Raw genomic sequence first — 24542 nt, 5'->3', positions numbered from 1 at the left:
GGAATATTACAATTTTATTTTCATCAAAATCAGTTTCAGCCATCATGCAGGTAACAAGGTTAACATTATTTCTTATTACAGAGCTCTATTTCTTATTTCATTAATAGAGTTCTTGGTCACTATATCCTACTAGTAAGAGATTGTGCATTTTTATATACTGTATATTTTAATGATTTTAAGTTCGTGACAGGTGTACACCTATGTGCGAATCTCTTATGTATTCAATAATGCAATACTAATGGAATATATTTGAGAATTGTCTTTGTTTCTTGTGAAGAACTTTTAAATTTTACTTTGTTTTGGTACTCAGTGTATAGACTACAGGTGGCTTCAAAACTGTATGTAAAATTGTTATGTAAAGGCATTTGTTCACAGTGATATTTTTGCTGCTGATGATGATTTACCCAATCTCCCTCACACATTAGCTGAAACCAATAATCTTGGTCCACAACCACAGGTGATGCAGGTTCTCTTATCTTTTTATCTTTCACTATCAGCTGGTTCTTCAGGATTTCATGTACTATTTGCCCTCCCTTCCTTTCTTCAACATAAGAAATAGGAGGTGGATCCCACAGCTTTTTAAACCTGTATTAATGTTCAAAATGATCATGGCTGATCCTGTACCTGGTCTATTTTTGATTCTCAGAATATCTGAAAATATATTATTCAATCTTGAATATCCTGAGTATCCACAGCCCTCTGGGGTGGAGAATTCTGAAGATTTACAACCACCTTCTTCTGAAAAAACCAACTTCTTATCCTATGACAGTGTTTCAATTGTAGATTTTCCAGATCTTACCCAATATTTCCTCACATGACAAGCCCCTCATTCTGGAATAAATCCAGTAGATCAATGCTTCAACTATTCCAAAGTCAGAATACTCTTGCTTGGGTATGGAGACACAAGTATTATGTTTAGATTCACCAGTTTTTTAAAATCCTTTGTCTTCCTCTTAGACCATAAGACAAAGGAGCAGAAGTCGGCCATTTGGCCCATCGAGTCTGCTCCGCCATTTTATCATGAGCTTGGCCCTGTCCCGCTTACAGATCTGATGTTAGAAAATTCTGGAGAAATCTTTTTTTTAAAGTTGAAATTACATGAGGATAAAAGCAGAAAATAAGGAAATAAAATTGTTACTTTTGTGTGTTTTATTGACTTTATCATAATTTATTTCTCAATTATTAGGTCTAAGTTGGCTTAAATTTCAAACTAAAATTCCATTCATTTTTCCATTTCATATTTCTTGCTGTGATATACCATTATCTGTCTCGGCCATGGGTCTTGAAGGAGACAAGAGAAAATAGTAAAGGGTATACAAATGTGGGCCTACCTCTAGGCTGGAGTTGCTAAAATGCACACAGAATAAATTGAAGATTTTGCCAGACTTGCTTTGAGTGCAGATTTCACATGTACGTATTAGTACAAGACCAAGTATGAAATTTCCCTTGAATCAGAATAGGCAGTGTTGGATGGGTTCCTACAATAGACAAAGGAAATGCATTTCCTTTCAGTGGGAGACAGTTAATCACAAAGCAAGAGACTTTCAATTAACCCTTAGTTAAGCAATCACTTGAACACAGCAAGACACATTTGTTGACTGTTGGTCTTGGGTGTTAAATATACAAAAGGTAAGTTAAATAATTCATTTTGAACTAAATGTGCAGGAGATGTAACAGCCTGGGCCAGGCTTCATTTGTAGGACAAGTAATTAACGTTGGATTTAATTTGATCAATGGTACATGTGCAATTTAGCCTCTGAGTAGAATCTGAGACACATTTTTGAATGGACCCAATCGATGGAAACTTTCACATTGTAATTTAAGGGTGTGGTCAGTTTTACAGAAACTGCTTTGGGTAAATGGTTTTAGGTAAAGGACAATGCTGAAAGTTCCACAATGCTGATATCTGTTTAATTGTATGAGAAGGTCGGTCTTTATGTGCACTATAGGTTTTTGTTGAGCACAAGAAGTTGCTGTAAATGGTTAGAAAGTTTTTTTTGATACTAACCAATGAAGATGTATCACTTATTCCAGTTATGTGACTAAGAGGTCAAATTCATTCTTGCAGTGAGGATACTCAGGGTATTCAATAAATCACTAACAGCCATGTGCACTAATAAAATTTCAAACAGATTAACAATTTCAGGTGCAACGGCAGTTTAAAGGAAATTTTAATATGTTGCTCAGAAATTGCTATCTCTCGCTGATCAAGCTGTACCTCAAATTTGAATTTGTTAGTCAGCCATGTGGAGTTGTAATAAACTGTTTATTAATCTTGTATACTAAGTGCCAGAGAAGATTAAGTATTTCCATCTTTGGTCTCATGGTTTAGAGCCAAAAATGGTATGAGTCACCAGCAATGGTAAACACCCTAGTACTGGAACACCCTAGCATTGGAACTTATGCTGCATTATCCAATAGATTCATCTTAAAATATTAACTATTATGTAGATACACATTGATTGTTCAGTGTTGCTGTTTTTTCAAAATGAAAGAGCAGATATTATGGTGTAACTCTCGCTTTGGCTAGCGGCGTAATATAGGGAGTGATAGCCCTCGACCCAGCCAAACCCTGCCACAATCTCCTCTACCACTCCCCGGGGTAGGCTGTCTGTGGTCACTTCACCGCAGGGGCACTACTACCGAGGACTGTACCCTGCTGACGGAGTCCTCCCACGTCTCCACCACGTTCTCCTCTTCCCGTACCTCTCTGATCAGCTCAACAAAAGATGGGGGGGGGGGTGCGCGTCTTACAAGGCTATCGGAGACCTCAAGCAATCAGGTCATGGGACTGGGCGCCCTGGCTATCGGATCCATTCTTAACTGATCCACCTCAGCTGCCTGAATGACCCCTCTGCGCTGCAAGCAATTTAGCTGTCTCTCTAGCTGAAAAATATAGGCAGAAAGCTTCTCCTCCTTCTCCTGATGCATGTTCTGAAACCCCACCATGAGCTCCATTGAGCTTCCAGTCGGACCAAAAGCATTGTCCAGTGCTTGCAGACAATTGACAGCTGTCGCTACGGGAGATTTCAACCTGACAGCTCTCACAATGTCAGCAGCCCACCCATCCAAGCTCTGTCGTTTTTCATCATCAGAGCACTGCCACTCATCTAACAACTGTGAGGTCCTCTCCGCCCAAGTCTCATACTCCTCCTCCCCTTTAGGGGTGGGCGTTATTCCAGAGAATAGGCGGAGCCAGCCATAGCTGGGACTTTGAATGTGATTTTTCCATTTATTTTCCAGAGAAGTAAGGGCGGATACTAACTCAGAATTCTCACTCTTCACCGGGGGACGTGGACTAATTAGACATTCCAAATCCGACCACTCTTTCCCCTCATTCCTCAGAAATGAGAGAACTCTGTCTGAAATCTCTGCCCCCCAGCTACCGCTACCTCAGTGCTGGTCTGCAATACAACGAGGGATGCGCCAGCCATTTTATCAAACCTCCGCCCACAAACGCAACTTCAGCAGTACTTAAGAGTGGAATTAACAATTCATCCAGAGTACGATTATCTGCCCCACTGGTTCGTTGCTCAGGGTAATCACACAGCATCCAATGGAATCAGTCCTGGTCGAGCCCCCACAATTGTAACTCTCGCTTCGGCTAGCGGCTTAATATAGGGGGTGATAGTCCCCAGCCCGGCCAAACTTAAGAAATCTCGTTTAGGTGGATGCTGTGTGATGTGTCCCCTGTTACAAATCAGTACCCTGGAATAACAAACAATACGCAATATGTGATTAAACGATTAAGCTTTATAATTCTTACTTTGACTATATGGTTAGTAAAGAAACGAAAAAAGAAAAAAAAGGGCCCAATCTTATTAAACAGTCTGTTGCGCATTGTTGGAGCTCACAAATATGGCGATTTGTCCACCATCGACCTCCTCCGATCGTCGCTGCCCTTCAGACCCTCACTCCAAGTCCACCCCGTCCGGCGGTCTACCAACTCTCTCCATTCGTGTCTTCTCTCCTCATCTCTCCCCGGCCAAAAGACCGTGAAAAAATTCTCTTCCAGCTCACAAGAAAGAACAACAGCATTCCTAACCCTGTTATCTCTAGTCATAACCCAAACATTGCTGCTACAGAGAAACCATTACATTATCGGTGAAACCTTACAACATGTTACACAGCAGTGAAACCCTGCAGCATGTTACAATGGTACTTGAGATGGTCCAATAAAGCAAAGCATTTAAATAAAAGGGGAATGAAAATATTTCCTTTAAAATAAAGAAAACCATGATTTTGAATTATAATTTCTCCAGGTAGGAACAACAGTTCAATTTATAGTATTAGATTCTTTTTCAAAGTGAATTGAATATAATGGCTGAGAGCAAATATAAGACACAGGTGCTATTTTTCAGTAGAAGAAATTTATGGTATATAACAGAAAGTTTTATATCCTGTGAAAAAGAAAGCATTTGATTTATACAAGGCATTGACTGGTCTTTAACAATATATTACACAAATTAGTGTTTCTGCGTTTAAAACTTTTTCATAATATTTACACTGGAATAGTGAAATTGGTTTTAGAATGTTTTGAGTTGATTCGTCAACTCACCTACCTTATATATTGCTCTTCTGCTAGGCTATTGGATTCATGAATCAGAGAAAAGTAGATACCATGTTAATTAGATATTTGGCAATAGTATTGAGAATTATCAGCTTAGAAATGGATTGTAGAGATCAAATCCTGTGCAGAATATCAAAGTTTGGACTTTGAGTTTGGACAATTTTCTCCACAGGCCCAGAACTGAGCAGCAGTGATGATAATCATTAGAAATTGGGAGAATAGATTGAAGTGGAAGAAATTAATTTATAGATTGTGCATGGTACATAGAAAGAGCAAGTTTTCACAGACTTAGGGTCTTTCCTCCCTTTTAAATGTGCATCTTGCACAATAATGGAGTTAACAAAAACATAATTATGTTATTAATTCTCAGGGATGGGCAGTGACTTTTTGGTTTCACATAGCATTCTGAATCTAAAAGTTGACCAAGTGGTTTAACTTATGTTCAGTACTACATGAAACCAAAGCCTGGTAGAGAAAATGAACAGACTAATTGCTGCTTAAAGCAAATGTCCGCAGGTGTTTATTAAGTAGAATGTTACAGGAGACCAAGTAGCACAAGTGACAGATACAAATGCTGGAGGAACTCAGCAGGCCAGGCAGAGTAAACAGTTCAAACACGAGGAATTCTGCAGCTGCTGGAAATTCAAGCAACACACATCAAAGTTGCTGGTGAACGCAGCAGGCCAGGCAGCATCTCTAGGAAGAGGTACAGTCGACATTTCGGGCCGAGACCCTTCGTCAGGACTAACTGAAAGAAGAGCTAGTAAGAGATTTGAAAGTGGGAGGGGGAGGGGGAGATCCAAAATGATAGGAGAAGGCTGGAGGGGGAGGGACGGAGCCAAGAGCTGGACAGGTGATTGGCAAAAGGGGTATTAGAGGATCATAGGATAGGAGGCCCAGGGAGAAAGAAAAGGGGGAGGGGGGAAAAACCCAGAGGATGGGCAAGGGGTATAGTGAGAGGGACAGAGGGAGAAAAAGGAGAGAGAGAGAAAGAATGTGTGTATATAAATAAATAACGGATGGGGTACGAGGGGGAGGTGGGGCGTTAATGGAAGTTTGAGAAGTCAATATTCATGCCATCAGATTGGAGGCTACCCAGACGGAATATAAGGCGTTGTTCCTCCAACCTGAGTAAACAGTTGCTGTTTCAGGCTGAGACCTTCCATCAGGACATGGAACTCTTTTCCATAGATGCTGTCTGGCCTGCTGAGTCCACCAGCATTTTGTGTGTGTTGCTTGGATTTCCAGTATTTGCAGATTTTCTCTTGTTTGTGACCAAATAACACACTTGGTTAGAGCGTTACTATCACTCTACCAATAGCCAGGGTTTTGCAGTCAAAGTGTTTACTGCTATTTTTATGTGACTCTAGTTTCAGAGGTCCTTTCATGTGCATTGTATCATAGGAATTCTCAAGCTGCTGGCAGTGAATTGGAAGACTTCCACAGGCTTTACTATTTGTAACAATATTACTGTTTCTATTTCTCGTCTTGAATAAAATATATGAGTTCATTGTTAGAAAGACCTTCAAAATATGATTAATATATGATATGAAATGATACAAAAACAACATACCAGCTTTGAAGAGCTTCATAGTTTATTTTCTTATGAGAGGAATGGAATTTCAAATGCATTTGTAAATCAGAGACTCAGTAGACATGTATGTTACAAATCATGAGTAGAGTTGTGATGCTCCTCCAAGGTTAATAATCAAGTAACTCCATTGATCTCTGTAAATGTACTTTACTCTCTTACTACAGATTTTCCATTCTGCACACAGTTTCCTTGTCAATATGAAACAAATTTGCCAATAAATTCAGTTATGTCATGCTGTTCCTGTACATGTGATAATTTCTAAATTTCCTTACAACACAAGTCTTTTGGCCCACTGAATCTTTGTGGAAACTTAGAACATTCTCAATTCCCATTCCTCCACTGATTTTCCATTACCTTAATCTGTTCTTCCAATACTTCCATCAACTCCACCCCCTTCCCTACAGTCTGTCACTCACCTCCTCATTCAGGACAATTTGGAAAGGCCAATTAACCGAACACTTCACGTGTCTTTGGCTGTGGGAGGAAACTGGAGCAAATGGAGGAAGGTCATGTAGTCAGAAGGAGATAGTATGAACATCACACTGAGAGCACTTTTAGGATCAAATTCAGGTTTCTGCCACTGTGAGGTATAGCTCCATTTGTTCCAGCACTGTTTCATCCCCAATTGAGTTTCCTGATTAGATTGCAGTCTACCAGAAATTCACCTTGGTAATCACTGTTATGTGATTAGTTTGTACATCAGAGGAGCACATGATAAATGTCCCATACAGCAATGCTTTCACTTCAACGCTATAGTTTAAGATGGTCCTGTCTGACCAATTGTTGGCCTTGAGCTGAAACCCACATTAGTTAGGTTTACTTCAATGGCATACTTACCTTTTCCATTTTGGATCGTTTCAAGCTCAGAGAAGATGGATAACATCAACTCCATGACCAATGTTTCCCTCAAAGCCCATATTTCAGATCACAGACACCCAGGTCTGCTACTAACAACCCTTCAATTTGCACCCAATGTAGTTGCAATCTACACCCATTCTGCCCTTAATTCTTGTTCAGAGTGGTGTGGGGGGCAGGGGCAAAACCCAGTAACGGCAGACCAGTCAGTTTAGCCACAGCAGTAGTAACAGCTCTAGAGGCAATATTCAACAACAGAATTAGAAATAATTGGGTGACTGGGTACATTAAAGGATGTCAGTATGGTTATTTTAAAGAAAATCTGTTTAAAAATGTTCATTGAGTTTTGATGAAGTAGCAGAGGGGATCAATGAGGGAAGTGACATCAGGAGGCAAGATAACATGCAATGTTGAGAAGTGTAAACACAAGAGATTCTGCAGTTACTGGAAATCCAGAATAATGCACAAAAAATGCTGGAGGAGCTTACTAGGTCAGGCAGCATCTATGGAGAGGAATAAAATGTTGATATTTCAGGCTGAGACCCTTCATCGGGACTGGAAAAGAAGGAAGAAACAAGAATGTGGAGAGGGGTGGGGATGGAGTACAAGCTGAAAGGTGATAGGTGAAGCCAGGTGAGGGGGAAAGTAGGATGGTGGGTTGAGAAGTGTGAAGTATTCTTTTTTTGAAGAGTAGGATCAGCAGTATAAGCTAGGATACAAATTTATCTTAGGTTATAAACTCAGGGCCACTTTATTAGGTATCCCCTGTAAAAGAGCACCTAGGATATGAAATAGAGGAGCAGAGTAAGAAATAAGGAAGTTTGATAGAGTTTTGTGAAGCACTTGTTCAGCCAGAGTTGGAATTTTGGATGCCACACTTTAAGAAAAAAGTAAAGAGGACGTATCAAAAGGTTTCTAAGCATGAGTAACTCCAGTTCTCTGGATAGACTGCAAAAACTGATATTCTGCTTGGAAAAGAGCAGTGAATGTAGGAATCTGATTACATATATTTGAAATCATTCAGTGTGTGGACAGAGTGGAACAGGAAAAACTGCACCATTTGACAGAAAGGTCATAAGCAAAGAAACATAGAAGGAAGATCTTTCACAAAAGAACGAAAAGGGTCATGGGGAAAACATAGTTTACGTAGTAAGCAATGGTGTCTGGAATGAACTGCCAAAAACAATAGTGGCAGCAAATTCAATTCTAACACTTTGAAGGAAGCTGAATAATTACTTGAAAGTATTTTCAGGGCTATGAGAAGGGACTACTGTTACATAGTCAGATAAGACCATAAGCTATAAGATCAGATGTAGCCCATTTGCCCATCGAGACTACTTGCTAATAATTCCCATTTAACAAATAGTCTCTGCGTTTATAATTTCTCCCAAAGTGCATGACTATACACTTCCAAATCATTGTCATATAACGTGAAAAGAAGCAGTCCTAATACCGACCCCTGAGGAACAGCACTAGTCTCTGGCAGTCAACCAGAAAAGTCTCCCTTTATTCCCACTCTCTGCCTCCTGCTAGTCAGCTAATCTTCTATCAATCCATGTATCTTTCCTGTAATACCATGGACTCTTATCTTGTTATGCAGCCTCATGTGTGGCACCTTGTCAAAGGCCTTCTGAAAATCCAAGTAAACAATATCCAATGACTCTTCTTTGTCTATCCTGCATGTTATTTCCTCAAAGAATTACAACAGATTTGTCAGGCAAGATTTTCTCTTAAGGAAACCCTGAAACCTCATCCCTAATAATGGACTCTAACATCTTCCTGACCACATAAGTCAGGTTAACTGACCTATAATTGCCTTTTGGCTGCCTCCCTCCCTTCTTAAAGAGTGAAGTGACATTTGCAGTTTTCCAGTCCTCCGGAACCATTCCAGAATCTAGTGATTCTTGAAAGATCACTTCTCGTGCCGCCACAACCTATTCAGCTACCTCTTTCAGAACCTTGGGATGTAGTGACTTATCTACTTAAGAAACATATAAAACCTACAGCACAATCCAAGCCCTTCGGCTCACAATGCTGTGCCGGACATGTACTTACTTTAGAAATTACCTAGGGTTACCCATAGCCCTCTAGTTTTCTGAGCTAAATGTACCTATCCAGGAACCTCTTAAAAGACCCTATTGTATCCGCCTCCACCACCGTCGCCGGCAGCCCATTCCATGCACTCCCCACTCTCTGCGTAAAAAAACTTACCCCTAACATCTCCTCTGTACCTATTTCCAAGCACCTTAAAACTGTGCCCTCTCATGTTAGCCATTTCAGCCCTGGGAAAAAGCCTCTGACTATCCTGTCATCATCTTATACACCTCTACCAGGTCACCTCTCATCCTCTGCCACTCCAAGGAGAAAAGGCAAGTTCACTCAACCTATTCTCATAAGGCATGCTCCCCAATCAAAGCAACAAGGGTACTTTCATACCTTTCAGCTTCCTCCTCCTTAGTAATAGTAACTACACTCACTTCTGCCCACCTGACACTCTCGAATTTCTGGCATACTGCTAGTCTCTTTATTATGCTGCAATTGGATTAGTAACTTTTCTTTTAAATAATGGTGAGATGTATTATATATTTTACTTGAGATAATGCTTTGGCTTAATACCAGAAAATGGTAGAATGGTATAATGTGCACAGTCTGTGCAATCCAAATAGAAATGTTGTAAACACTTCCAATTAAGGGTATTGTGTGCACCATTACAGGCAGAGAAACTATCGGAAGCATAAATGAAAGGGTTAAGTACTTCGTAAAAGATAAACTATTAGAGCCTAGCAGTTTGATGTCTGTTTGTGTGATGTGCACTTTATCTGGATTGCAGAGAAATAGAACTTGGAGTTCATTCATCTCGTGACCTTGATGCCATTGCACCCATGTGATAAACAATACGCCTCATATTAGTTTCATATGGTACTCCTGCCTTTGCATTAACTCATGCAATGCTATTATGAAGGAGTATACTCTGAAAGTATTAACATGCACATTAGCTATCTGATAATTCATCTCCAAGAGGGGAAAGATCTCTCTTTTAGAAGTTTTTAAAATAGCGAGTCACTGCAGAACAAAGCTTATTATGATGGAGAAGAGTGTCTGTTTACGTACCAATTTGTCCCATAGTTTACTATTTGCTGACAGGTTAATAGTTAATGTAGTCATCGCCCAATAGTTGGCACATGTGCAAAGCCTATGTTTGTTCAGGTTATAGAATCATATCAAACTCCTCCCACAGTGAAGAATCAGAACAGTCTGATGATCCTTTGGTACTTAGTTAAAAGTGCAGAAAGACCCTTTACAGTCATTGTGTAATTGTGTGAAGTTACATTGAGAGGGTTCTTGGAACAGTTTTTCTTCCTTCTTGCTGACAGGAAACATCTGTGGTTGGTGATTTGCAAGAGCTGAGGTTACTATCGGACAGTATAAACGCATAGAATCAAGGCAGTCGGACTCTTAATTTGTTGCATGTGAGAATCAGGCCGATTCTGTCTTCCAACAGTACTGGTAAACAGCAAAAATAATTAAATTGAGAGCAAAGAGAGCAACTGAACTCAAACTGCAATTGAGTAGCAGCAGCAAAAGACAGTTAGTCGGGAAACTAGATTAAGGCGCCTGAGTTTAACTAATTGTGAATTATGAACATTCAAAGTGAGCTGTATCCTGGCTGGGATGTCCGATATAAGCCTTATGAGGCAGCAGTGGCATGGTATCTGGAGAAGAATTGTTATTTCCCAGACAATCTTGATATTTGGATTGACCCAGATATGGATGATGAAGAAATCCCAGCAGTGAGTTGAATGCTAACTGATCTTTGCTAAAGTGTTTCTATAAGATGTATAAAAATGTTTAAATCCCTCACGCGCTGAGCCTGTCCCATTGAAGCAAACACTGTTGGTTACAAGCTGTAAATATTAATATCTTTTAATCATTGTACAAATCCAAATCATGTTATTATTAAATTTTTCCCTGAATTAAAACATCATGCATTTTAGAAATGGCTTATTGTACTTCACATTGTGGTTTTCCTAAGCTATTTGCTATAAGACAGTGAAGCTATGCTCTCTTCCTTTTTCAACCTTAAGTTAAGCTGGGGATTTTACTTGGTTATAATAACTTACTTTAATGTAACAGAATTTGCTCCCTTCAAAGATGGTGAGTCTTACAGTATGTAAAACATCCAAAAACCTGTGGGAAGGAACAATCACTCTGTTATTGCACCACAAGTAAGTAGATAATTTGCGTCACTGCTAAATTGCTGGTTACCCTTTATTTTAAGAACTGGGATTTTACATTGTATAATGAAACTCGGATCAAGTGCAGACTGAGCAAATGCAGGATTTCGGTGCTACCAGATGAGAGATATTCTGCAATATTCCTACAGTACTTTTAATTAGTTTTTAGACATTTTGCAGTATTATAATAAACTCACAGTGAATCTGATAAGTTTCAATGGCATACAGGAACTGACCCTAGTAAGTTTCACAGAATATAGGAACTGGGGTGCTGGTGAGTTTCAGGCTAGCCCAGGATACACCGCACAGTGAGCATATTAATGGAGTTTTATTATACAGTAGATTCTGGTTAATCGGGACAGTCACTTATTTGGGGTAATTATTAAAAGAACAAAAACTAATCAAGAAAATAGCTGGGATTCCCTTCGTTTATTTGGGACACTATGCCGCTTAACTGGGACAGGAGACTGTTGCCGAATATTTTCTAACATCAGTCATGTACACTTGTGTGCACATTAGACACTACACCATGCTCAGAGCGAACAGTTTTTAATCAGCGTGAGTTGTGCATGTTTGTGTTCAAAAGGCAAAGATTTTTGTCACTGATGTTGGTGAAAATAAGAAGTAAGACAATTCACCAATGCTTTACTCACTGCGGTTTCAAGCATTTAGGCTTGGAGATGCCAGAAATGACCATGAGTGAAACTGAAACGATTTTACTACTTCTACAAGTTAGGAACTGAGAAGAATTTGAAGGTGTCTGTCAACAATCATCTTGAATGTTACAATGAAACTGAAGATTTGGAGAATGCAATCATTGAAAACATTGTATGAAGGCAGTCCATTATCTGCATTAGGCGTTTGCGCAGATTTTGTTCCTTTACATTCAATCATTAGGACACGACTGCATACACTGGATGAATTCCTCTGTCGATAACTGTAAGGAACTAATGCACAGTTTTATAGAACTGTAGCAGCAGTAGTAGTGTTTTAATTTGTTTTGTATTTCATTTAAATATATAATTTGTACTCAGTTAAATGGTAGTTTGTCTTTTTTGTACTCTTTTAACTATTTCTATGAAACTTCAGCTAAGTGGGGCAACCGTTTAATTGGGCCAAAATGTACTGGTCCCAGTGTGTCCCAATTAACTGGAATCCACTGTATTTGAATTAATCTCACAAAAACAGGATAGAGCTTCCTGTGTTTGGTACCTCCCTTTAGTAATGCCTCCTCATGTTACTGTTGTCCATGTGATGTGAATTAACAGACATTAAGTAGTAAAACAGTTTTCTATCTTCTGACACTATTTCGCCAGAAGTTGATTCACAAGGCTTTCTATGTGGTGGAGAGAAGAGAATTCAATGATATTGAAAGCACGCACTTATAATCTGCGTACCAGTATCATCTCTTGTTTTCTTAAAACCGAGAAGGGGGCATTCAGCCCATTGGGGCATTGTTTGCTCTCCGATCCTACTCCATACTCATTCCTCTAACCTATTTTTCCTCATGCGTCAGTGGCTCCACCCTAATTCTCCCACTACAAATCTACACTAGGTCTGATTTAGAGCAGCCAGTGAATCAACATTGGATTTAACATGGGCTTCGTGGGAAAAGCCAGAAAGTGGTAATAGATAGTTTCCTTTTTGACTAGAGGCCTGTGACTAGTGGTGTGCCACAGGGATTGGTGCTGGGTCCATTGTTGTTTGTCATCTATGAATGATCTGGATGATAATGTGGTAAATTGGATCACTAAATTTATGGATGACACCAAGATTGACATATTGGACAGTGAGGAAGGGTATCAAAGTTAGCAACGGGATCTGCAACAGCTGGAAAAATGGCAGATGGAATTTAATGCAAACAAGTGTGAGGTGTTGCATTTTGTGTGGACAACCCAGGGCAGAAATTACACAGTGAGTGGTAGGGCACTGGGGAGTGTGGTAGAACTGAGGGAGATACAGATCCATAATTCTTTGAAAGTTGTGTCAGAGGTAGTTAGGATTGTAAAGAGAGCTTTTGGTATATTGGCCTTGATAAATCAAGGTATTGAGTACAGAAATTGGATGTTATGTTGAAATTGTATAGGACATTGGTGAGGCCTAATCTTCCTAAAAAGTGCCCTAATTTCCAGAACGCAGCAAACAAAGTCATCCGAAAGACAATACAGGTAATACAAAATGCATTTAAGGCCCCTGTGTGGTGCTCAAAGGCAATTTCAATAATTCGTTGAAAATAAGTTTAAAAGGTAAGAATTCATAATTGCAACCAAAGGAGTAAAGGAAAACACAAGTGTCAAATTGTGAAGCAAAATGCTGCAGATATTGGCAATAAACAAAAAGAAAATTCTGAGGATGCTCAGCAGATTAGGCATCATCTGTGGAGAAACAGTTAATATTTAAAGTATTCCTCTGTTCTCTCCACCATACCCCAAGCTACAACTTAAAATGTGGTTATTTGTCACTTTTCCAGTTTTGATGAATGTTCAATTCCTTCCATTTCTGGACATGTAGAAGGCTCATTATTTTGGAATATCAGGTCTGCACATTCGAAATCTATCTGGGACATTTTAATACCATAAGATGTAGTAGCAGAATTAGGCCATTCGGCCCGTCGAGTCTGCTGTGCCATTCCATCATGGCTGATTTATTATCCCTCTCAATCCCATTCTCCTATCTTCCCCCTGTAACCTTTGACACCTTGACTAATCAAGAACCTATCACCCTTCGCTTTAAATGTATTCTATCACTTGGCCTCCACTGCCATCTATGGTAATGAATTCCACAGATTCACCATCCTCTGGCAAAAGAATTTCCTTCTCATCTCTGTTCTAACTGGACGTCCTCTATTCTGAGGCTGTGCCCTCTGGTCCTAGAAACATCCTGTCCACATCCACTCTATCTAGGCTTTTCAATATTTGATACATTTCAATGTGATCCCTTGGCCACAAAGCCATCATCCAAATCATTGATATATACTGGGAAAAGAAGCAGTCCCAATACCGACCCCTGTGGAACATCACTAGTCATCGGCAGCCAACCAGAATATTTCCACGCTTTGCCTCCAGCTTGTCAGCCAATCTTCTATCCATCTTTCATGTAACACCATGGACTGTTGCGTAGTTAATCAGCCTCGTGTTACACCTTGTCAAAGCCCTTCTGAAAGTCCAAGTAAGCAACATCCATTGACTCTCCTTTGTCTATCCTGCTTGTTATTTCCTCAAAGAATTCCAACAGTTTTGTCAGCCAAGATTTCCCCTTCAGGATACATCCTCCGACGTTGGCCTATTCTATCATGTGCCTCCAAGTACTCTGAAACCTCATTCTTAATAATGGACTTCAACATCTTTCCAACCACTGAAGTCAGGCTAACTGGCCTATAATTTCCTTTCTTCTTCCTCCCTCCCTTCTGAAAGAGCGAAATGAGATTTGCAATTTCCAGTCCTCCAGAACAATTCCAGAATCTAGCGATTCTTGAAAGATCATTACTAATGCCTCCATAATCTCTTTAGCTACCTCTTGCTGAACTCTGGGATGTAGTCCATCTGGTCAAGGTGACTTGTCTACCTTCAGACCTATCAGCTTCCCAAGCACCTTCTCCTTAGTAATAGCAACTGCACTCACATCTGCTCCCTAACACTGTCAAATTTCTAGCATACTCCACAATGAAGACTTCCTAAATATTTAATAAGTTCACCCGCCATTTCTTTGTCCCCCATTACTACCTCTCCAGTGTCATTTTCCACTGGTCTGATATCTACTCTCATCTCTCTTATACTCGTTATATATCTGGAAGAACTTTCTGTATCTTCTTTTATATTATTGGCTAGTTTACCTTTATATTTCATCTTTTCTCTCTATATGGCATTTTCATTGCCTTCTATTGGTTTTTTAAAAGCTTTCTAGTCCTCTAATTCACCAATAATTTGGCTATATTATATGCCCTCTCTTTTCCTTTTATGCTGTCTTTGACTTCCCTTGTCAGCACCGGTTGCCTCATCCTCCCTTTAGAATACTGCTTGATCTTAGGGATGTATCTATCCTGCGCCTTCTGAATTGCCCCCAGTTTTGTGCTTTGTATTGAAGACTTATTTGGATACAGATCAATATTTCAGTACTGGCATGTGAGAATCACTATTATCTGTTCAGGTTCTGAATTTAGCATACTTTTCAGTCTTTGATCAAATAAATCCAATTTTATATAAGTGTTTTCATTCACATTCTTCAATTGTCTATGAGTTCTTCAAATGTGCTTCTTAGCTATTTAAAATAAAAACATACATCTTTCCTCCATTCAAAGTAGTTTATTTCAGAATCAGAATCAGGTTTAATATCACTCGCATATTTCAGGAAAGTTGTTGTTTTGTGGCAGCAGTACATTTCAATAGATAACAGTAAGAAATATATATATAAATAAAATAAGTCATGCAAAAAGGGAGCAAAAAAAAAAGAAAAAGAATTGTGACTAGTACATGGTTTCATTGTCCATTCAGAAACAATGGGGAAGAAGGAAAGAAGCTGTTCCTAAAATGTTGAGTGTGTGTCTTCAGTCTCCTATACTACCTTCTTGATGGTAGCAATGAGAAGAAGGCATGTCCTGGGTAATGGGGGTGCTTAATGGTGGTTGCTGCCATTTTGAAGATGTCCTCAGTGCTGGGGAGGCTAGTGCCCATGAGGGAGCTGCCTGAGTTTACTACTTTCTGCCCCTTTTTCTGATCCTTTGCAGTGGCCCCTCCATAACAGACAGTGATGCAATCAGTTAGAATGCTCTCCATGGTACATCTGTAGAAACTTGTGTAAGTCTTGGTGCCATACCAGGTGTCCTGAAGCCCCTAATGAAATATAGCCACTGTCTTACCTTCTTTTTAATTGCATCAATACGTTGGACCCAGGCTAGATTTTCAGAGAGGTTGACACCCAAGGACTTGAAACAGCTCACACTTCCCATTGCTGATCCCTCGATGAGGGCTGGTGTGTGTTCCCTTGTCTTCCCCTTCCTGAAGTCCACAATCAGCTCCTCAATCAATTTGGCTCAATATCTAGCTGCCTTAATCCCTTGTGAATGTACCATATTTGGTTTAGAAAGGAAAACAATAGAACAGAGTTGTAATTGTAGATAACAGCTACAATTAAGATATATATGGTATATGCAGTGACTCCCTTTTTTCTAGGCTGATTTCAGTATTAACTAAATTGAGTCAATTGGAAAAGATAGCTGGTTATAAAGGAGTTAGATTTTGTTATTGTTCTTAATGTTTAATTAATGGTTTGTCTTGTTGGCAAATTGAGAGTTATATTTTGGCCTTGAGACCACATTCCTGGATTTACTTATCAGCCTTTCTTTACATGCCTGAATATGAGAGGAGTACCAGGAACCACTTCCACCAAGCAATGTGAGGTAAAATATTAATGATTATCATGTTCTGCAATGAAAGAGAGATGACCTGCATCAATTAGGATGCATGGGAAATATCAACAGCACTACCTTCTACTTTTCCCGCCATGCAGGTTACTTATTACTGCTAGAGACCTGACAACATTATTGAATAAGCTATTGTAAGCGAACATCCCTACTAGTTCCTATCCAGTTACTTTTGCTCTTATCTTTTTTCCCCTGTTGAAAACGTGCCATCCTGCTACTCTATGAGTGGTCAAGAGTTTTGCTAGTCACCTGGCAAGCCACCTTAAAGTCTTCATGTTTGCGTTGTTAAAATTCATGATGTGATCTTCCCACTGCATGAAAATCATAATTTCACAAATCTGCATTTTGCTTTATCTGCACTTTGCTTTATCTGCACACAAACTTCATCTGATGAGTAACTTTCCCATATAAGCTTTGGAATGCTGCAGATACAAAGCACGTGTCTTGCAATGAAACAGACATATGGCATGATTGGTCCATAAGGCATTCTCATCACTTGCACTTTTTTAAATTCAATAGTTGCCAAGACTGATGTTGCAAGAGAAGGGGAGGTCATGGGGAGTACTTTTAATTTAAAGTACTCACTTGATTACATTTAAAAATGCAATGGATGTAACTGCTTTTCTAGTGGTTTGATTCCACAATGGATGTCATTTATTGGCACAAATTCTCTGTTTACCACTATCACCATGGAGTTGCCCTGTACTGAGGAGACAAACCGACAGATTTTGCTTGAAGTAGTGTTGCAATTTTGTTTTAAACTAAAAGATAGTATTTCATTAAAAAAAGATGATTGTTCAACACATTGTGTAAGGAGTACTCCTTTCTGACCTTCAGTTCTCTTTGACTTCAGTATCCTTGAAGCTTGTTTTCTGGGAACTCCTTTGATCTGTTGAATAGTTATTGAGCACTTAGTAGTTATCTAATAGCGCAAATTGTGCTGGAAGAATTCAAGATCCTTGGTGCATGAAGGGGCAGAATTATATGAAATTGGTGTGTATCTAATGTACTTCTGAATAAACCAGCCAGTTGTAATCAACCCTCAGCTCCTTATGCTAGAGCCCAAGTAACATGCCCAAAGAGAACGCACCAGTGATGCTGCTCATAGCCATTATTTATACCAAATGATCAAGAGCAATATTACTGATAGTGTTTGGTGGAGGGGTGGGAGACAATTTTTTTTAAACCGGTTTTAACAGTGAAGACTCCAGCTTAGGTTATTCTTCAACTTTTTACCTTCTGCGGTTTTGTTGTTTATATCAGTCATTTGTGATGTTACAATTCAAATGTATTTTTTGCCCTCCATTTTCTTCCTTTCCCTCCTTCCACCCAAGGCCACTCACCCCAAAGCATCCTCCTTAACCCAGGAGGACGAGGCGGACGGGAACGCAGGCTTCTCTTTGACGACTTCTGATGGTGCTCCATGTTCAGTTGATAGGAGTTGTGCTTGCTGCGGGGTGAGTTGGGCGATGTTTTTCCACCGTCCCACCTAGTGGCCCTATTGAAAACTAATAACCATTGCACATGTGTTTGGTAGATTGGACTGCTAGTAGGTGCTGGAACTCCAATCTGCAACCACCAGTGTGCAATGTAAGTACCCTGTGCTACTCTAATGGACTTCTCATAAAATCCATATCTCCATCCTAACTGCAGTCAATTCTGCCTCATTGTTTTGATTGGGTAAACTCCCAGAATTTTTCATTTACTAATTAATTAAACGAGAAAGTATTTCCTCCAGAAGACTGTTAAAATCTGGTGTATGTGCCTTATGGTATATAACTTCCACTTTTAGTTTATAATTGCCCATTTGATATAAATTGCATGTCTCTACTTGGAGTATTAGTAGAATTTCTGGATTTCCAATGTATACACCAGACTTTAAAGTACTTTAAACTGGTGCTAACCAACAGAGGTAGTACCATAGACTAACATACAGGTCAGATATCCAGCACTTGAGGCTGCAGGAGTATTTACTGTGTTTTATTTATGCACTTCAAGTTGAAGGATGGAATAGACCATTTTCTATATCTTTTGATATCAAATATTGCTCTACACAAAACTCTCAACAATGCTTAGGTGGCTGCCATGTTTAAACTCAGCTGCAAAAAATCATCTCTTACTTCATCTGTCCGATATTTCTTTTGTGACAACCAGTCATTCTAGCCTCTCTATGAATGATTTATTCTTTAGTTCTAAATTTGAAGCATCTTGTGGTTTTTTTTTTTGAAGACTTCTTATAACTGTCAGGAGCTTTGCTATTCTTGTTTCGGTTGAGGCTGCTTCAATAGATCAATGGCCACTCCTATCCTGAAATGCACTCCTAATAATTAAGTTATAGATACATTTAATGTATTTAATAATGGGAATACTCACACTGCTTTTGACTAGTATCTTTCTTGAAACTTGGCACAACTTTTTTGTAAAACGAATGAACTTTAAGATAAGCAGAAATATTCATTATGATCTGTTAGGAGGCCAAGAGGACCATGTAATTGTAAGTGATGCAGAAATAACTGGGTGGCAAAGAAGCTCTTTGGCATGTGGGCCTTCATCAGTCAAGGATTGTATATAAAAGTTTAGATTATTATGTTGCAGTTGTACAGAATGTTGATGAGGCCACCTTTGGAATGTTGTGTTCAGTTTAGGTCACCCTGCTATAGGAAAAATGCCATTAAGCTTTAAAGAGTTTACAGAAGATTTACGAGGATGTTGTCAGGAGCTCAAGGTACTGATTTGTGGAGAAAAGTTGAGACTTTTTTCTTTGGCACATAGGAGAATGAAGGGTGTTCTTACAGAGGTGCATTAAAGTATGAGGAGTATAAAAAGAGTGAATGTGTGCAGTCTTATTCCCAGGATTGGTGAATCAAGAAGGCATAGTTTTCATGTGAGAGGTGAGAGATTTAATATGAATTTGAGGGGCTCATTTTCACCCACAGAGTGTCCAGTATGTTGAATGAGCTGCTAAAGTCATTTGCACATTAAAGACATTAACAAAATTTTGAGGTTACCTTGACTGGTACATGGATAGGAAAGGTTTAGAGAGATATGGGTCAAATGTGTGATGAGAATCTTGGTTGGCATGGAGCAGTTGGGTTGTAGAGCCTGTTTCTGTACTGCATTACTCTATGACTCTTTGACTTTACGAGAGAATTCAAAAGATCTAGGCCTGGGGATCCTTCACATCTAGATGGTGTCAAGATAACCCTGTGTGAGACACCTGTTGTTTGGTTTAAGACCTTGGGAGCAGTATGATAGACATGATGCATATGTACAGTACATGACAAGTAGATTTTATTCCACAGTGTTATCTGAAAATGTATAAAATTTTGTCTCCATATTCTATCTTATGGCTGCAGCTCTACAAGAGCTTCATTGGCACAGACATATGAAAATTTAAGCGTGGGAATTTTACATCACAGATGACCAGCGTCAACACTGACATAATGGCCTAAATTGTTTTCTTCTGTGCTCTAAGACAGTAAATAGCATCCATAGTTGTGATCATGTGCAAATGAGCATAAAGGAAAGCCTAAAGATTTGCAGGAGAATCTTACAAATAGAGAAGCAAGTAAGGAAGAAAATGGGGTGGAGTGGAGGAGCGAGGGGGTGGTGGTAGAATAAGCTGTGAATATACCCTAATGTCTCATGTACTCTGTTTTCAAAAAATCGGTAACCAGTTAGGCTTTGCTCTGGTGGTGTGCAAACTCAATCAAATAAAGTGTCTGTAAACTCTATTTACATATTAAAATAGGACACTCAATGTATTGTGTAGGGAGAGGAGAATGAAAGTGGTTGGGGTATGTGCTGGTTATGTTGTTTCAATCATGAAATTTTGTGATGGGCAGTTGATAAGCAAACCGGATTCTTCGCTTTGTTTCATGTGTTTACTGAGCTGATCTTAGTGAGCACTGCAGTTACCCTCAGGCTGTTTTGTCCACCAAGACAAAACTACAGCCAACTTTCCTGCTGTTGACCATAAACCCACGGCCATAGTTGGGAGTGCTATTTAATTGTCAACTAACTGAATTCAGTTACACAAAATACTCTGCACAAAATACTTTGGGGTCAAAGTAACATTCACAACACGCTGGAGGAACTCAGCAGGTCGGGCAGCATCCGTGGAAACGATCAGTCAACGTTTCGGGCCGGAACCCTTCGTCAGGACTGAAGAGGGAAGGGGCAGAGGCCCTATAAAGAAGGTGGGGGGAGGGTGGGAAGGAGAAGGCTGGTAGGTTCCAGGTGAAAAACCAGTAAGGGGAAAGATAAAGGGGTGGGGGAAGGGAAGCAGGGAGGTGATAGGCAGGAAAGGTGAAGAAGGAATAGGGGAAAACACAATGGGTAGTAGAAGGAGGCAGAACCATGAGGGAGGTGATAGGCAGCTGGGGGAGGGGGCAGAGTGAAACTGGGATAGAGGAAGGGAGGGGGAGGGAATTACCGGAAGTTGGAGAATTCTATGTTCATACCAAGGGGCTGGAGACTACCTAGACGGTATATGAGGTGTTGCTCCTCCAACCTGAGTTTAGCCTCATCATGGCAGTAGAGGAGGCCATGTATGGACATATCTGAATGGGAATGTGAAGCAGAGTTGAAGTGGGTGGCAAGCGGGAGATCCTGTCTGTTGTGGCGGACGGAGCGGAGGTGCTCGACAAAGCGGTCCCCCAATCTGCGTCGGGTCTTACCGATGTAGAGGAGGCTGCACCGGGAGCACTGGATGCAATAGATGACCCCAACAGACTCACAAGTGAAGTGTTGCCTCACCTGGAAGTACTGTTTGGGGCCCTGAATGGTGGCAAGAGAGGACGTGTAGGGACAGGTGTAGCATTTGCGCTTACAGGGATAAGTGCCAGGTGGGAGATCCGTGGGGAGGGATGTGTGGACCAGGGAGTCGCGGAGGGACCGATCCCTGCGGAAGGCGGAGAGGGGTGGAGAGGGAAAGATGTGCTTCGTGGTGGGGTCCTGTTGAAGGTGGCGGAAGTTGCGGAGGATAATGTGTTGGATCCGGGGGCTAGTGGGGTGGTAGGTGAGGACAAGGGGAACTCTGTCCCTGTTGTGGTGGCGGGAGGATGGGGTGAGGGCCGAAGTGCGGGGAATGGAGGAGATGCGGGTGAGGCAGAAGGGAAACCACGACCCTTAAAGAAAGAGGACATTTGAGATGTCCTGGAACAGAAAGCCTCATCCTGGGAGCAGAGGTTCAGTTGTGTTCATTTCCATAAATCAAAAAAGCAGATGGGTAGTTGATGAAGTGATCAGCTCCTTCTGCTGGGATCTCCTAAATTATGGCTTTGAGGTTCTCAATTCCATCATCAATGTTGGCCTTCCACTTTGAAAAGAGATGGGTTAGAGATTCCCAGGAGTTGATAGGATGCTGCATTTTTCTAAGAAAGCTTTGACCATATCCACAAATCATTTCCTCTGTCCGCTTAGTAATCTCTTCCCATGACAGAGCTCGGAATAGAATATCTATCTGTTCAGGAGTCTGGTGTTGGGCCTGCAAGAGGAGGGCACTGCCCAATGTAGCTATCTCTAAGTTCTCAATACTAGAGATGTTGACCGAGAAGAAAACATTGGTTTGCTTAGCCTTCCATTGAATTGAGAGGATTTTGTAGAGTCTACAGTGGTGACATTTTTCCAGTACCTTGAAATGCCATGGTCAGAGTTTCAAAAAGATTTAAGAAGGCATTTATCCAGTTCACCTATGCCTTCCCACTCTGGTCCAATCTTATATGCAATAATAGAAAAAAAAAGGTACTTCGTTATTTCTCTGAAGTATTTTTATTGTCAATAACTTTAGAACAGTTACATTATCTAATCTTAAAGTCTTATTGAATTATTACTGATATGGCATTTTATTTGACATACAGACTTTAAGGTTGTTTATCTTATTTCTCTTGTTTTATTAACCTAATGATTCCTAACAATGTGAACTTTATAGAAATCTAAGGTATCCCAGAGTTGAACTCTGGTCACTGTGAATTGTTCTTGGCCAGGAGAATAATCCAGGTTGCTGCAAAATGTTTGTTCTGGGAAGGAAAAATAAAGCTATACTCCTGCTTCTAATCATCATCCAATCATCTGAGTTGGGTAATGTTTATTTGTGGTTGAGGATGAAAGTAATTTTGCTAATATATTGTTAGTGGCCTTTCTGTTGTTAATCAGCAGTCATGTCTTTCTTGTGAAATTGCAAAGTACCATTCCAAATAATTTAAATCTCATTTGTTTCAAATCTATTATGTAATCTGTTATGTATCACACAATTCATTCCAATATTGATTTTGTCATTGGTTAAATTTTATATTCTGTATATTTTAATTCTTGGTTGTAATATAAAATAGCCACGGCATAAACTCTTACAATATCTGCTGAGGGCCTGTAGAATAAACTAAAGAATACAAGACTGCACATAATTCATAAATAAGTACATTTCAATGAGCTTCTCCTGGTCATTATTAAATATGATTAAGTGAAATATATACATACCTTATGCATATACTGTATGTACCAAGTTTCCATCTGGATTTTTAATATAATCAAAGTGTTTCAAAAGAAATATGTTTACATTGTAATATGTTACTGCGTTATTGTATGCACATTTAAATCATGCATGTTAATATTTAACAAAACTAAGTATTTGTAGGAGCACTGTGACTTCTTGATATTGGAAGCCTTCTTCACCTTATAGATGTTCTGAAATAATCAAACGTTGATTATTCTTGTGCAGTAGTTGAGGTTCTGTTTGATTGTGTGAAGGAATTCACCAGAACGTTAGATCTTTTCTTCAGGCTTTACATTGGCTTTGAACATTTTTGTCTCATTTGTAATGTCCTTCAATTAAATTTTGCTCGGTTACTGGCATTTTGCTGCTAACTGGTAAATAAATCCTATACTTGCTGTAAGGTTGGATGTGCTGTTTTAACGAATGCCAGTGCATCTGTCGTTGCACTTAATTGTCCAAAATGCTATCCAGTCCAACAATGGAGATCTTGATGGAGAATTCACACCTCCATATCAACCAAAACAGGCATGACATTAGTGCCCCTTCATTTGAATGGGGGTTCCAAGCCTGAAGAGTAATAAGATAAGTTTTTTTTTCACTCCTTCATTGCGTAGTGTAAAATAATGTTTTAATTATATTTTATTTAATTTTTTATATAGTCTCAACAGCATTTAAACATCTCTGAACGTTAGAGACTGTTAAAGATCTTTTTTTGGAAGTGAGGCTGTTAGACCTTTATGATGGGCAAGGTTTCTGCGATATATCACCTGAGCTTGCTTACCACTCATGTCCCATTATGCTAGACCTTGTTCCAGGCATGACAGTTTAGCATCCACCCCAGGTAAGTGCAGGTTGGCAGATACAGCAAATGAAAGTGAATTCTGGCACTGGCTGAATCCAGTTTGATTTGACTTTTTAATGGTTTGTCGTTTATAAGAGCACAAAAGTATTAAGAGCTTTTTTCTCATCAGTGAATAAATCAAAATGCCACCCATGAACTCTGTGGTATACCTGTGTGTACAAAGAGATGAGAGTAACACACAATCTGCTGGAAGAATTCAGTGGGTTGAGCAGCATCAGTGGGAAGAAAGAAGTTGTTGATGTTTCGGGCTGAAACCTTGAATCAGAACTTGGAGTGGAGAGCCACGATGGCCAGCATAGAGAGGAGAAGGGGAATGGACTGAGGAGAGTTGTAAGATGACAGGTAGGGAGGGAGATGAGCAATGATATCTTCAGTGTCAGTCTTTATGCAGTGTTTCGGCCAGAAATGTTGACAGTTTCTTTCCTCCCACTGATGCCGCTAGACTTGCTTAGTTTTTCCAGCAGATTGTGTGTTGCTCTAGATTTATCTGCAGTGTCTTGTCTATACAGAGAGA

At 39.8% G+C, this 24542-nt stretch overlaps 1 protein-coding gene across 15 annotated transcripts in view; it reads left to right on the top strand.

Moving 5' to 3' along the window:
- The window catches only part of gramd1ba (GRAM domain containing 1Ba), a 443148-nt gene that overhangs the window by 349067 nt on the left and 69539 nt on the right, over positions 1-24542 (top strand). Inside the window, exon 1 of one of the 15 annotated variants that reach the window (XM_063038615.1) lies at positions 10127-10810. The exons of the other annotated variants lie outside the window; for them this stretch is intronic. Coding sequence (XP_062894685.1) covers positions 10658-10810 — 153 coding nt within the window. The 5' untranslated portion in view covers positions 10127-10657. Of the gene's footprint in view, positions 1-10126; positions 10811-24542 lie in introns of those variants that run through there. 15 annotated transcript variants of the gene reach the window in all.

This window comes from Mobula hypostoma, chromosome X2 (assembly GCF_963921235.1).
Source record: "Mobula hypostoma chromosome X2, sMobHyp1.1, whole genome shotgun sequence".
Classification (NCBI taxonomy): Eukaryota; Metazoa; Chordata; class Chondrichthyes; order Myliobatiformes; family Myliobatidae; genus Mobula; species Mobula hypostoma.
Note: the sequence above shows the minus strand (reverse complement) of the source record. Positions and strands in the feature narration are given on the sequence as shown.